General features: G+C 35.7%; 2 protein-coding genes across 2 annotated transcripts; one reads left to right on the top strand and one right to left on the bottom strand.

Moving 5' to 3' along the window:
• Positions 1-1,249: 1,249 nt before the first annotated feature.
• Positions 1,250-2,404, top strand: LOC132559987 (uncharacterized). Its single transcript, XM_060224638.1, has one exon. The coding sequence runs from the start codon at positions 1,250-1,252 to the stop codon at positions 2,402-2,404; it is 1,155 nt and encodes a 384-aa protein (XP_060080621.1).
• A 3,450-nt stretch (positions 2,405-5,854) lies between these two features.
• LOC132559792 (methyltransferase-like protein 17, mitochondrial) lies at positions 5,855-15,532 on the bottom strand. The gene is made up of 15 exons (XM_060224422.1): positions 15,446-15,532; positions 14,875-15,046; positions 13,390-13,521; positions 12,787-12,901; positions 12,312-12,393; positions 12,123-12,196; positions 10,931-11,025; positions 10,437-10,507; positions 9,832-9,939; positions 9,335-9,403; positions 8,995-9,054; positions 8,572-8,667; positions 7,859-7,928; positions 7,021-7,141; positions 5,855-6,320 (listed from the first exon to the last, which is right to left on the bottom strand). The coding sequence occupies exons 1-15, from the start codon at positions 15,530-15,532 to the stop codon at positions 5,903-5,905; spliced, it is 1,770 nt and encodes a 589-aa protein (XP_060080405.1). The 3' UTR covers positions 5,855-5,902.
• Positions 15,533-15,687: the final 155 nt, after the last annotated feature.

Raw genomic sequence — 15,687 nt, 5'->3', positions numbered from 1 at the left:
GATAAAAATTTAAAGATTTATATACATAGGTAGAAATCTATGCACAGACAATTATATCTTCTAATTATGACAATTTTAATGACATATTTTATTTACCCATAAAAGTTTTAATGATTAATGTTTGAATGTCTAGCTTTATAGTTTTCATGCCATAGATTGAAATACTGAATGTATTATGTTTATACTGTGTTCAACATCAGGGTTTCAGATTGTTAAAAAGAGTTGTGTAAACACATCACTATATTGTATAGGTTTTCACATTTAGTACACTGGTGATATATGTAGACATAAGTGACTACCTGAACTCACACAAATCATGTTTAAGCATTACCACCATAGTAAATAGGGGAACATTAACCATGACAGTGGATACTTATCATAATTTATCACCGCTGATGAGATTGTTGATAGTAGTTAGAAATCCAATGATATTTTCTGTTGCATTAGATTTGATGATAGATATCCAATGATATTTTCTGTTGCAGTGGATTTGATGATAAAAAGATTAGAAAAACTGAAATAAACACAAAAGCCAAACTTGCTATTTTTCTTAGTTCTACTCTTACAAGAAAATGATTTTTATTCTCACTTCTACAAAAAATTTTAGCATTTGCAAGAAGATCTCTCTCATCCACAGTATCACTATACAAGTATATTCTTAAGAAAAGAAAATATCAATATAAAACTCCAATTAAATGTTAATTTCGGTGTTGACTGAAAAGATATGTAAATCTTACTGAATAAGATCAGTCTAAAAGCTGTCAATCATTCTGTTACCTTAACTCCAAAAGTAAATAGTGCTTGTTTAAGTATAAAGGAAATCATAAGAATGCATTTAATCTGATCCGATCTTAGCTTTACAAGTGTTCAATGCTCATTAGTTATGTGATATGTGTGTTTAGTGTGTAAAGTGATGGAAGAACTTATGATATGAAGTAGGCTAGATCTAGTGTTGGTTTTCTGGTTTTCATGTCATTAATACTTCTGTCTCCAAAAACCCTTAAAATGACAGTCAACATAATGGAGCTAATGATAGTGAGAGAGTATCTACAATCTTTACAACAAGTTTCATTTTATTGTCTGTTTATAAGGTGTCATGGTGTTACAGGTCTTCAATATCAGTACAACTGTCTAATTTTACAATTTTCTGTTCATAGGAATAAACCCTTTGATGTAATAAATCTTTTGTAGTCCAATCTGATAGCTTAGGTTGGGAAACATTAATGGTAGCCAACAGGATGGTGTTGTCATGGTGGGAAACATTAATGGTAGCCAACAGGATGGTGTTGTCATGATGGGAACCATTAATGGTAGCCAACAGGATGGTGTTGTCATGATGGGAACCATTAATGGTAGCCAACAGGATGGTGTTGTCATGATGGGAAACATTAATGGTAGCCAACAGGATGGTGTTGTCATGATGGGAAACATTAATGGTAGCCAACAGGATGGTGTTGTCATGATGGGAAACATTAATGGTAGCCAACAGGATGGTGTTGTCATGGTGGGAAACATTAATGGTAGCCAACAGGATGGTGTTGTCATGGTGGGAACCATTAATGGTAGCCAACAGGATGGTGTTGTCATGATGGGAAACATTAATGGTAGCCAACAGGATGGTGTTGTCATGATGGGAAACATTAACGGTAGCCAACAGGATGGTGTTGTCATGGTGGGAAACATTAACGGTAGCCAACAGGATGGTGTTGTCATGATGGGAAACATTAACGGTAGCCAACAGGATGGTGTTGTCATGGTGGGAAACATTAACGGTAGCCAACAGGATGGTGTTGTCATGGTGGGAAACATTAACGGTAGCCAACAGGATGGTGTTGTCATGATGGGAACCATTAACGGTAGCCAACAGGATGGTGTTGTCATGATGGGAAACATTAACGGTAGCCAACAGGATGGTGTTGTCATGATGGGAAACATTAACGGTAGCCAACAGGATGGTGTTGTCATGATGGGAAACATTAATGGTAGCCAACAGGATGGTGTTGTCATGATGGGAAACATTAATGGTAGCCAACAGGATGGTGTTGTCATGATGGGAAACATTAATGGTAGCCAACAAGATGGTGTTGTCATGGTGGGAAACATTAATGGTAGCCAACAGGATGGTGTTGTCATGATGGGAAACATTAATGGTAGCCAACAGGATGGTGTTGTCATGATGGGAAACATTAATGGTAGCCAACAGGATGGTGTTGTCATGATGGGAAACATTAATGGTAGCCAACAGGATGGTGTTGTCATGATGGGAAACATTAATGGTAGCCAACAGGATGGTGTTGTCATGATGGGAAACATTAATGGTAGCCAAAAAGATGACAGTGTCATGATGGGAACCATTAATGGTAGCCAACAAGATGACAGTGTCAGGGTGGGAACAATATGGTAGCCAACAAGATGGCATTGTCAGGGTGGGAACCATTAATGGTAGCCAACAAGATGACAGTGTCATGGTGGGAACCATTAATGGTAGCCAACAAGATGACAGTGTCAGGGTGGGAACCATTGATGATAGCCAACAGGATGATGTTTTCATGGTGGGAATCATTAATGGTAGCCAACAAGATGACAGTGTCAGGGTGGGAACCATTGATGATAGCCAACAGGATGATGTTTTCATGGTGGGAATCATTAATGGTAGCCAACAAGATGACAGTGTCAGGGTGGGAACCATTGATGATAGCCAACAAGATGATGTTGTCATGGTGGGAACCATTGATGATAGCCAACAAGATGATGTTGTCATGGTGGGAACCATTGATGATAGCCAACAGGATGATGTTGTCATGATGGGAACCATTAATGATAGCCAACAGGATGATGTGTAAGGGTGGGAACCATTAATGGTAGCCAACAAGATGACAGTGTCAGGGAGGGGACCATTGATGATAGCCAACAATATGATGTGTAAGGGTGGGAACCATTAATGGTAGCAAACAAGATGATGTTGTCATGGTGGGGACCATTGATGATAGCCAACAGGATGGTGGTGTCATGGTGGGAACCATTGATGATAGCCAACAGGATGGCATTGTCAGGGTGGGAACCATTAATGGTAGCCAGCAAGATGATGTGTAAGGGTGGGAACCATTGATGATAGTCAACAAGATGGCATTGTCATGAAGGGAACCATTAATGGTAGCCAACAGGATGGTGGTGTCATGGTGGGAACCATTGATGGTAGCCAACAAGATGATGTTGTCATGGTGGGAATCATTGGGGATGACCTAGAAGATCATAGATGGCATATGTCACTTGATCCTCACACCAAGTATGCCTAATCACTTCACTTAATCTATTTATCGTCACAATTTTGATTTTAACTGATATTTTATTTAGTAAATCACAGTAAAATATATCAGAATAGCCTTTTTTGAAAATAGTTATACAGTATCTAATGCAAAATTTAACTTTTCCTCTTAACATTGAACTTTTTCAGTGACCATCAGGTTACTGTCACTTCCAATGGGTTTATGTATGTGTACTATATTTCTAATTATCACAATCAATTACTGTCAGAAATATAAAGAAACTTATGTTCTTTCCTGTGTTTATTTGTCACCATATTGATGTTCTCATGCACCATATTGATGTTCAATTGATCATTGACAGAACTCACCGATTGGTGCTTTACTTTTATCAAAACCAATCAAAATCTACTTTACTGTGCATGGTATTCCTAAAATTTGATTATCAATTTGCCTGTGTGGGATGAAATCTTTTAAATGTTTTATCATAGATAGTTTACTTATCATTAAATAGATCTGTGATGTACAGGTGTGATATGATTGTCATATTTACATAATGACCTTTACATGACCTAACACAATTATTTCTCATCAGTTTGGGTTTCCTATGATGTTACTATAATGCAGATTTCAGGAATCAAATTTTTTTTCTTTTTTTTTTTTTATGTTTTAAATATTAAATTTTTTATTGTACCTGTAATCAAAGTTACCTAAAACAAGGTTTCATTTTATAAGAAACTCATTCTATGTTACCCTAGGATAGCAAAAGTACAGATTTCAGAGTGTTCATCATATTTTAATATGATCATTGATGAAGTTTATCCAAGTATTGTTTATTTTCAATTTTCACTTTTTATTTTAGGAAAAAAACCTGGTTAACTGAGCTGCAGAATCAATCCGTCCTGTTTTCTTAAAGAATAAATATTTTAACTCTAATTGACCTTTTTTTCTAGATTTTGTGAATCATGCTTCCGTCCAACAGATTGTTTTTTGAAAGCATTTGTTTATAATGTAACATTATTTAGTGCCGTTTTTCATGGTGACATACAACGACAGTTCCCAGTGGTCAGATTGATGAGGTGAATGATAAAGGTTGTGTTGTAATGCTACTACATATGTTCTGATTAAGGAAGTCTTGGGCACTATGCTAAATGTTTTTTGCCAACAGCTATGCAATTTGCTTTTTGCTTGATGCATTTCTTAAATGTGAATGGCTTTGGAAGCACGTGTGCACCCTTTGCTTCCTGTGGGTCCAGATTTGTAATTGGCCAAACACAATTCACATTTAGCAAGCAAAATACACTTCTCATTTAGCAAAAAGTAACTTGCATCTTGCATTTGGTAAAAGTAATGTCACATTTAGCAATGCATCCAGCCTTTCCATAACTGATACTAAATATCTGACATTACATGTGTGGGAATGTGCAATGTTTGGAGACTAGTATTTTCCGGGTATTCCCCACACAAGTGTGTTACTCTACACTTGTACCAAGTTTGTACAGCATCACTTGCTCTAAATGGTATGCTAAACATAGTACATATATGGTGTATTACTTTTAGCACAAGACAATCCTTATTTTTGCAAAGTCAATTCTTTTTAATTTTTCCGAGTCTGTTGTTTACATTTCTTATGAAATTATAGATATTGTGGAAAAGAATTTACTACATGTATATAAAATCTTGACTGAAAGCGTCGAAGACAGATTACAAGCCACAAAGGAACTGGTTGTATCTCAGAGATACACTCAGTGTTTAACATCTAAAGGTGTGGCCGGGGGGTTGGGAGGGGTACAGTGGTAACGCATTCACCAAGATGTTCAGGGTTCTATTACCCAAACTGACATGAAAAAGTAAAGGGTCACTTGCCCACATATGCTTTCCCCAGGGTCTTCATTTTTTTTTCCTGCAGTAAGCCCCTTGAAGCTTCTATCCGGACCAACAAGAGTGATTAATACAAATTGGAATAACGTCTCACAATTGTTATAAAACAAATACAGTACATTTTAAAACTTCTGAAGGAAATCACACAGTAGGTGAGGAGGATACAGATCTAGAATGTCCTTAAATTTATGTGAATTGGGAACAAGATAAATGTGTTAACATTTTTATTTGTATTGTGTCAAAATCATGCAGAGTTTTAGCAGTGAAGCTTGGTAGGTCAATTGATGGTTCCTGGCACAAAGCCAAAATTAATGACAGAACGTGAGTAGGATAGTAAGTTTGAATATCTACGCAGTGCATGTTTGTGAGAAACACTGTGTGTACAGATGCTTCTGTGATGGGAATGCTGAGGATGCTTTGAGAGTGCTATTGTTATGTTGAAGAATAATGCCATTAAATTATCACATCGATTCATTTTGTGTTTTTGTTTCTTTAATTTCAGTAAAATAAAACTTATTTCATTTTTGTGGCACCTATTTTACTTGTTGGGAGGGGGGTATTATGACTAAGAGGTAGGACTATATAAAAGGGGTTCACTGATTGTAAAACAATTTGATTTCTCTTAAATCAAGTATCAGATTTTGATGAAACAAGTCAGTAATTAACAGTCTATAAAGAGAATCAGTTCAAAAATATAAACCAAAGTGTACTGTGTTGATACAATTCTCTTTTATTCTATCATGTGTGAAATAAATTGATTAAGTTGGGCTATCTTTCTTAGGGTCTATAAAATTGTCCTGGTGAACAGAATCACCTCTGCTAAACTTCACAGAACTGTTTAGGTTGTCTGTTGTATATTCCTGATCTGAGGAGTCTTCTGTCAAGTTAATAGATTCTGACTGACATCCACTTCCTTCTGAATCTGCAGGAATGAAATGTTCTTTCCACTTCTCCATAATATCTTCCATTTGATCAGAATTATCAAGCATCAAGTTTGTTAGTAAGGAGTCCTTTGATGTCTGTTTGGGTTTAGCTTTCTTCTTCTTACTTTTTTGTGTTCCTTTGTACCTGACTCCTTCCTCAGAATAATAAAGTGCTCCTTTTGTGCTGGCATCTGTAAGGTCAATTGGTATTTTGTCCCCCCAATGAGAACGTCGGACAATCTCGTACACTGGTCTGGAAAAAGAAAATTTATGAAATTTTAATTGTAACATGATTTTGTCAAAACGGGAAGATTTCAGTGTGTTGCATAATCCTATTGGCGAATATTTCAATGTGTCACATGATCTTATCTGTGAAGATGTCACTGTCATGTGATTCTGTTTTAAAATGTCATGTCTCACAGGATCCTATTAGTGAGGATGTCATTGTGTCATATGATCCTATCCATGAGGATGTCAATGTGTCACACGATTCAAATAATGATATCAATGTATCACATGATTCCATCAGTGATATCAATGTATCACATGATTCCATCAGTGATGTCAATGTATCACATGATTCCATCAGTGTATCACATGATTCCATCAGTGATATCAATGTATCACATGATTCCATCAGTGATGTCAACGTGTTACATGATTCCATCAGTGATATCAATGTATCACATGATTCCATTAGTGATATCAATGTATCACATGATTCCATCAGTGATGTCAATGTGTCACATCATCCCGTCGGTGGAAAAGTGTCACATGATCATGTCAATGTGTCACATGATTCAATCAGTAATAATGTCAATGTGTCACATGATCCCATCAGTGAGAATGTGTCCCATGATTCTATCAATGTGGGTGTCAATGTTTCACAGGATTCTATCACTGAGATTTCCTGGGGTCATACATTTCAATCAAAGATGATATCAAGGACCTACCTCATTGTTTTCTTCTTGCTCACAACATAATGTCTAATACTAGCATCATGGCAACACATACGACAGTGTGTGTGGTGGTCATTCTGAGGCATTGCTTGGACAATTCGTGGCCACTTCGCATCTATAGGCAAACAATACAGTGGACCAGACTTTAGATATGGTGATTATGTTTCCTTGTTATTTCATTTTTTTAATATACAAAGTACAAAGAAGTGTGCTAGCAATAAGGCTCAATACATTTAGTGGTTCAAGTACTTCTTTCTAAAAAGAAGTCACTATGTTGTCTAAAGATGCACGCTATTCGACAATGAACAAAGAATACAAACAATTTAAGCTTTTACCGATGGTATGCTAAAACACTGATAATAACAACGCATCAGCATTGGGACCTTTCACATGTAAACCTAACATCTCAAAATGATGGCCATAGTGGTCATTTCAAATTTTGAAAAAACTGGAAAATAACAGCACCTTGTTACTTTGTGACCTTGATAATTTATACAAAGTTTTGGCTAATTTACATTCTTAGAATTTAACATAAAGTTTGAAATAGTTTTTCCATGATGAGATCCATCTTGGATTTCAGACAAACCTGAAAAGTGACATCTGTTGATCAGGATCAGGATTATTTGAATAAGAGAATAAGTTCAAGATGTTAAAAATGTACACACGGCAGACAGGGAACTATGGTTTTGGTGGTATATGGATGACAAAACATGATGACAAAGTCAGTCCTGATACTTAAAATAAGTAAAATAACTGAAATTTTACAGTTCTGATGTTTTCATGACCAATTAAGACTTTTGTTTAAAATTTAAGAAAATTTTTCTAAACTTACCTGGAGTGTTCACCTTTCCTCGTTTCATAATCACATATGAGTATGAAGTTGTCAGTTTGTTCAAATCAGTCTGGTTAAAAAAAAAAGGAATACATTGTGACAAGTGACTTTCATATACATATATTATAGCTGTAACTGATGTACAGTACCCAGACCACTCGGACATGCCACAGCTGTACAGTATCTAGACCACTCAGACATACCACAGCTGTACATGTACAGTACCCAGACCACTCGGACATGCCACAGCTGTACAGTACCCAGACCACTCGGACATGCCACAGCTGTACAGTACCTAGACCACTCGGACATACCACAGCTGTACAGTACCCAGACCACTCGGACATGCCACAGCTGTACAGTACCTAGACCACTCACACATACCACAGTTTTACATGCTCACCTAGTATGTAAATATACTTACTAATACAATCCTAGCTGACAAATTAATAATAATTCATTGTTCTTCTGGGTATAGGATACAGAGGCTACACACGTTTTCACGGGTAATTTGTTTTTCCTAATGGTTGTAAATGTATATCATACATCACAGTATCCTTAATTCTTTTAAATAAACTTGACCGTGCTACAATACCTCATACAGCCACCACAAGACAACCTTGATTAAGAAAAAGATGTGTGCTTTGCATTCATCTCTGGTTATTTATTCACAAAGTTACTTTTGTATTTATGTACACAGGTCTTATACTTGCCTTGTATTGCTTAAGAGGTTCAAAACTGGCACTAAACGTACAAGCAATTTTCAAATCCTTGATGGCAAACTTTGGGCATTTTTTATCATGAGGGCACTGGAAAAGAAATATCTCAATCAAATATCACAGAATCTTTATAGTTAATATATGTGTAGTGGTAAGAGCTTGGAGAACATAGCAGAAGGATGGATAGACACAACACAAAACTACAGCATCCCTCACCCTCCACCCCTTCCCAGCTCTCTAATGGAGATTATTAACATTTTCTAGATTTAGTTTGGAGGGTTGGAGGGTTGGAGGTGGAAAGGAGTGGTTTCTCCTATTAAATTGACCCAGCTCATCACCTAATAAGCAATATTATTTTTGAAGCAGAGGAATAGACATAGGTACATAATTCTGAGGAATTCTTTTGTGTTGACTCACCGGAGCAAAGACATGAGGCTCTTCGTCAGCAGTAGTGCGCGATTGAGGTTCGAACGGTGACTAGAAAACACAGAATAGCTTGACACTATAAATAATTATAGTCAACAATCCACAAAGAAAAAAAAAGGGAAAATAACAGGTGTAGAAATTGGTACAAAAATACAGAGCTACAGAAATTGGTCAGTCTGACTGGTCTGCCTTGCCTTATAACAGAGGAAACACAGAAAGTAGATCTAAATCTTTAATTAAATACCACTGATTTGATACTAATTCAAACATTACCCCTAACCTACTAGATGTAGTACATCAGAAACCTGAAGACTAGGAAGTAAAAACTTACCTGTAGTAGCCATTCTTTTGCCTCCTGTATCACAGTGTGACCTGCATATGTACCATTCTCTATCAACACCTGCAAAAACCCATTTCATCCATAGATAACTATAATTTACTTATCAAAGGAAACTGTAAGGCCAAACAAATTTTATTTTTCATATCAGAACATTGATAATTTTGTTAGGTCAAAATTTCCATACCCAATGTCACATGTTTTGGTAAGCTATTCACAAAGTCATGAAGTTCTAAAAACAATTGATGTCACTTACTTACTAGACCATAGAATGAACTAAATACACCCCTGACAGGAGAAGCTTAACATAATACCATGTTAATAAATATCAGTAAATACAAATGTTTATGATATATCATAATGACATCTCTGTGTGAATAATGACATCTCTGTGAGAACGGACAGTCAGTGTATACCAATGCTTCTAGCTGTCTGACCTATCATTTTCCACTACTAAAAATTCTTTGAAAAGAAATTTTAAACATAGTTACCAGGTAATCAGACGTCATGTTCCACAGGTGCTCGATGAGCTCCAGACGTTTTATCTTGCTGGGCTGTTCAAGCAATGTAAAAGCACTTACAACCAGTGGAAACGGCAGCTGGAAACCATGGAAGAAGATATAATATTGAACATGTATATTGTTGTAATTAGTTTTACAAAGACATTTAAATTAAAATTAAATCAAAGTCCAAAAAAAATTATCAGTGTTTTTATCTAATGGCACATACTATCAAGTTTTTTTTTTCCTTTTCTGTTTTTCCCCTATAAAATTCTGCATTCACAAATGTCATTATCAAATAACATGGAAATCAATATGTCACCCATTATAACAGGACTTTCAATTCTCACCATACCTGGAGTTCCTGAATGGGATTTCTATTGAAAAGTTACAAATATGTGTGTGCTTACAGAACAAATGTGGTATTTGTAGGATATTCCACAGAAAAGTTATAGTTAGGGGTGAGCTTATAAAACAATCATGTGGTATTTGTGGGATATTCCATTTTAAAGTTATAGATAGGGGTGAGCTTACAGAACTTTTTCCTGATCCTGATGCTGAAAACAAGGACAACACTAAGGCAGAGTACTACTTACAGAGGTATGAGATGGTGGCTTGTTTCTGAAAAATACTCCAGGTATCACCATCTTTTTGAATTCATCTCCCTCTGAAGACAACAACATAAAAGCATCACCATCTTCATTATTTTTTTAAGTATTTTTCTTTAAGACATAGATCAAAATTATGTACAGCATTTAATAGTAGGTTACAACTTGGTTAGTATAACTAGGTACAACATGTACCAGTATGTTATAACTTGTTAGTATAACTAGGTACAACATGTACCAGTAGGTTACAACTTGGTTAGTATAAGTACCCGTAGGTACAACATGTACCAGTAGGTTACACCTTGGTTAGTATAACTAGGTACTTTGTACAAATCGCATCACTGTTTATTGTATTATTTGACAAATATTCCACTGTGCTGCTGTGGTGATTAGAATTTCATAAGTTAGTCATTGATAATCAGACTGTACAGATGTCCTTGACATCACTTGCTCTGAGTCATATTAGAGCTGACATGACTTACCCTGTAGTAAGAGTCGTGCTAGAGTTGACATATCAGTAGCTGGATCCAGACAATAATACTGTTTCACAGCTGACCCCCAAACAGTGTTAGACGCCCTGAATATAATAGATCAGAACCAGAAAAATGTTTTGAATCATGGAGGAATTCCAAAGTAATGTCGAGATATAGATATCAAATAAATGAAGATAAGTAAAATTTGGGACGATAATGATATCTCATTAATTAATGCAGACAATAACATAAAACCCAGAAGTCACACATTTGTCACCACCTATTTCAACAGTCAATATGGCAAATCTCTGAATAGTTTTGGTTTTGAATTAAAAAATTTAATTCCTATCTTCTTCTAAAGGTTTTTTCTATTGAGTCTTTCTGTAATTTTGTGCTGGGCTAGCTGGAACAAATCAGCCCAGTCTGTCTGCTAGATCCCAGTCTGTCTGCTAGATCCCAGTCTGTCAGCTAGATCCCAGTCTGTCTGCTAGATCCCAGTCTGTCTGCTAGATCCCAGTCTGTCTGCTAGATCCCAGTCTGTCTGCTAGATCCCAGTCTGTCAGCTAGATCCCAGTCTGTCTGCTAGATCCCAGTCTGTCTGCTAGATCCCAGTCTGTCTGCTAGATCCCAGTCTGTCAGCTAGATCCCAGTCTGTCTGCTAGATCCCAGTCTGTCTGCTAGATCCCAGTCTGTCAGCTAGATCCCAGTCTGTCTGCTAGATCCCAGTCTGTCTGCTAGATCCCAGTCTGTCTGCTAGATCCCAGTCTGTCTGCTAGATCCCAGTCTGTCTGCTAGATCCCAGTCTGTCTGCTAGATCCCAGTCTGTCTGCTAGATCCCAGTCTGTCTGCTAGATCCCAGTCTGTCTGCTAGATCCCAGTCTGTCTGCTCATCATCCTCAGGAAATTTCTTCAGTATTAGATAAATGACAGTGTTTCAATGTTTACCTTACTTTAATGTGAAATCAACTATGCATCAATAATGTTCAAAATGACAGTTGTTTCACTTTATCTATCTACATATAGTTACAGGGTTTTTTTTGTATAAAATTTCAGCTAAATATAGAAATGAATTTATTTTGTCTCCACAATTAGTGCTTCTCTCATAGATAATATTTATACAAAATCCAAAGCGTCCTAAATATTATCAAGAAAAACGAAAAAACTTCATTTCCATAAGACAATCTTAATACCAAGTCCTCACCATACTGCTGTTCCAAGTCCACTTCCAAAATTATAGACAGCACTTGGCAAAAAACCTGGATCTCTCTTCTCTATCTACAACAACAGATGACAGGTCAAAAATAAACAAAAGGACTGGAAGGCGTGTAGGTTGTAATAATCGGTACATATGTGTTGGTGATGATAACAGGAGGAAATCTAGTGTACGTACCTCAGACAGACAGGTGCGAATGATATTGTAATTCTTGGACACACGAGCAAGGAGATAGACTATGGTGTTGTAACCTGTGTAGCTGAAAAATTCACAGAATTAATGATCAGTTACATCAACCAATCAAAACACTACAACATGATACTCTGTACATATAAATCAACAGATATTTATTTCAGACACACAACATAGAATAACATCCTGTTTTCCGTTGATAAAATATTCTATATAAAGAAAAAGAAAAAAAAACACATTTTAATACTACACAATGCACACCATTATACATAATTTTATAGTTCTATGCAAATTTACTGACTCCATTAATTTTCTAGCATATAGTCTGGTACAATACATTAACTTTTTCCAATAACCTTTTGAGGTGAAGAGTTTTTCTACAATAACAATAGCCTTACTCTATAGATTTCTGTAAGTGAGTGTTATGTCGAAGCTTTTTCTACAATAGCAATAGCCTTACTCTATAGATTTCTGTAAGTGAGTGGTATGTCGGAGAATCTGCTGTATTTTACTTTTTCTGTTTACCAGAAATGTTTGTCGTTCTTCCTCGCTCATAGTTGATGGATCTCTTTTATCTGAAACACAAACAAATAAAAAAAGTCAATACTTTTCCACAACAAACATTATTAACATTTTCACCTATATTCAAAATTGTGAGAGAATTGTTTATATCTATGATGCACAACTGCATTTCATGTAGTTTTACTTTGTCAAGTTATCAATCTGTAATCCAACATGTAGTGCACCAGAAGTTCCACTTACTATGTTTCTGATGTAGATACTTTATCGTCAAGAGCCACAACTTCAAATCTACTTGTTACTTCATGCACATCATTATATTAGTAATAATGAGTTGATGAGATTAATACAAATATTATTTTACAATAATAATAATAAATAATGAAAAAGAACCATTTTAGGATATTTCCCTATATACACATACTGCTATCTAATGTTTGTTTCAGCAAAATGAAACAGCTCAGCAACACCAAGCTATGGCACTTTAAGTAAAGAAATACATATAGCTTATCCATCACATATAAGTCACTGTGTATATTTATACTTTTTTTATCCAGTTTTTGGTTAATCATGGACACTTTTTCTCGCAACACTTCAGGTTCTGGTGGAGGATGGCGACCTGTAATACTATTGTCCAGTTTCTTTGCTTCCTCCGGTGTAGATTTCCTGCCATACTCTATAACAAAATATTGAGATGGTGTTCACTTATAAACTTAAGTTCATGTATACATAATGTAATACAAATCAGACAGTTCACTTGAGCTTTATTCCTTCTTTCAAAACTTTTGTTTACAATCTTTTAATGACATATTCCTGAAGCACAAAGAACAGTTCTTCAGGTCAAACAATATAAGCCCAGTCCATGCAAAAAGTTCAACACATTATTCATTCACATCACACAGACCCATGGACAAGACAAGCACACCCTCACACTTACAAATACATACCTGCTATCAAGGACACTTACAAATATTCATTCTTCCCACACACAACAACACAGTGGAACTCTTTACCAGTGGCAGCAGTACAAAGCACTACACTGGAGGTCTCCTTGTCACACATTCACAACATAACCCTGAAACCCTCAAACTCACTCACTAGACACACCTATTTTACCCTTTTCTATCTTAAAATAACAAAAAATGAAAGAAAAAAAATATCACTGTAAATAATCATCACACCTCTACATAGTTCCCCCACAAATATAATCATCAGTTCAGATGGCATTTGTGTTAACTGAAAAAGAGGATTCAAAATGGTGAAGGTACCTTATAGTACAACTTTGATAATTGTTTCCCAATCTAAATGCAACTAAAAAACTAAGGAGAAATAAGCTTATGTTATTATCATATTGCCATAAAATTCAAAGAAATAGGTTGGAAACTGAGAAAGGAATTCTACCATAAATGCTGAAAAAGATAAAGGGCAATAACTCCTTCACAAAATCATTGCATCAATATACTAATCAGAGAAGCACAACTACATGACATGATGATAAAACCATCCAAGTCCAAAAGAGACCATATAAAACATTTCGAAGAAGACATTGACAGAACAATTTTCCTTATTTTTAAAACTAAAAGAGAAGGTCTCTGGAGAAGATCAAAGAGCTAACTATGGACAAAATACAATTCCTGTTTTGGATATCCTTGATTCAGACTGTTAATTGAAAAAAGAAACCCACAAATTCCTGTTGTTTTTTAGTTTAAAAAGCCTATCAAGCTCAAAAAAAGATATCTTAAAAATAATAGAAGAAATTTCTGGGCAAAAAAACAAAAGTTTTCTGGACAACATCATAGTGCAGGTATACCGTAGCCTATTAATTTTGTGTGACAGGCATATTAAAGAGTTCACTGATTCAAAATATTACATGAACCCCTCTGAAAACCTGGTCCCAAATAAAACTGATCAAGAAAAGGACAATATTGCATATTGAACATTACAATTGTGTTATAGATTATAAGAGCAGAATTTTTCACCAACATTTACCAAGAATCTACCATATTTGGTTACCAGCATTTGTACTTACTTTGCATAACTATATCTACACCATCCACTAACTTTGTAGGCAGAGGAAGCAATTTATTTTGTGCAAAACGACCTGGATGTTTTCTTCTCTTAATATTCTCCTTTTCCATCCTTTGTAAAACTTCTTCTTCAATGTTGATATCAGAGGGGAACTGAAGTTCATCCTGTGCATACTGTAAATATATAGTCATGGCAAAGAATAAAGATATTGCACTTCTATTATTATAAACTAAGCGGCCAATTCAAAAGTCTCTAAGTTTGTTTGAACGCCCTACCAACATGTATAAAAATATTTTCCCCAAGCAGAGAACAGCCAACTGGTGAGTATGCTCTGGTGCCAAGATAATGAGAACATACATATCAAAAACGGTATCCCAATATTTAGAGTTGAAAGGATTTTTATTCTCTGAGTGGGGACAGGGACATATAATCAGATAACCACGGACTTGAAACATGGACCAGTAGATGCTGATATTTGCAACCGTTTTCAACTTAACTTAATCATTGATAAATATTGATTGAACAAAAAATCAGTAGTTGAATTCAAGCCGGTAAGTCAATATGAAGCTCACCCCTCTTCGGAATATCCCGTGTAGTAGTTTACTGTATGTTAATGAAAAGCGACGTGATGCCATGAGCCCCTGCATGGCGGCTGCCATTTTTGTTTTCCATTCGGGACATCTTAAATTATAGCCCTTAAACGTGAGCAAAAAATAGAAACTTTTCGAATGAAATGCAATCTAAGTCTTCTGCCTGTTTTAAAAGAAAACATTATTACCTTCAAGATTTGAACGTGAGTTTGACACCGATTTAG

This window comes from Ylistrum balloti, unplaced genomic scaffold, assembly GCF_031769215.1.
Source record: "Ylistrum balloti isolate Yb309-2 unplaced genomic scaffold, AGI_CSIRO_Ybal_v1 Utg369664, whole genome shotgun sequence".
Taxonomy (NCBI): domain Eukaryota; kingdom Metazoa; phylum Mollusca; class Bivalvia; order Pectinida; family Pectinidae; genus Ylistrum; species Ylistrum balloti.
Note: the sequence above shows the minus strand (reverse complement) of the source record. Positions and strands in the feature narration are given on the sequence as shown.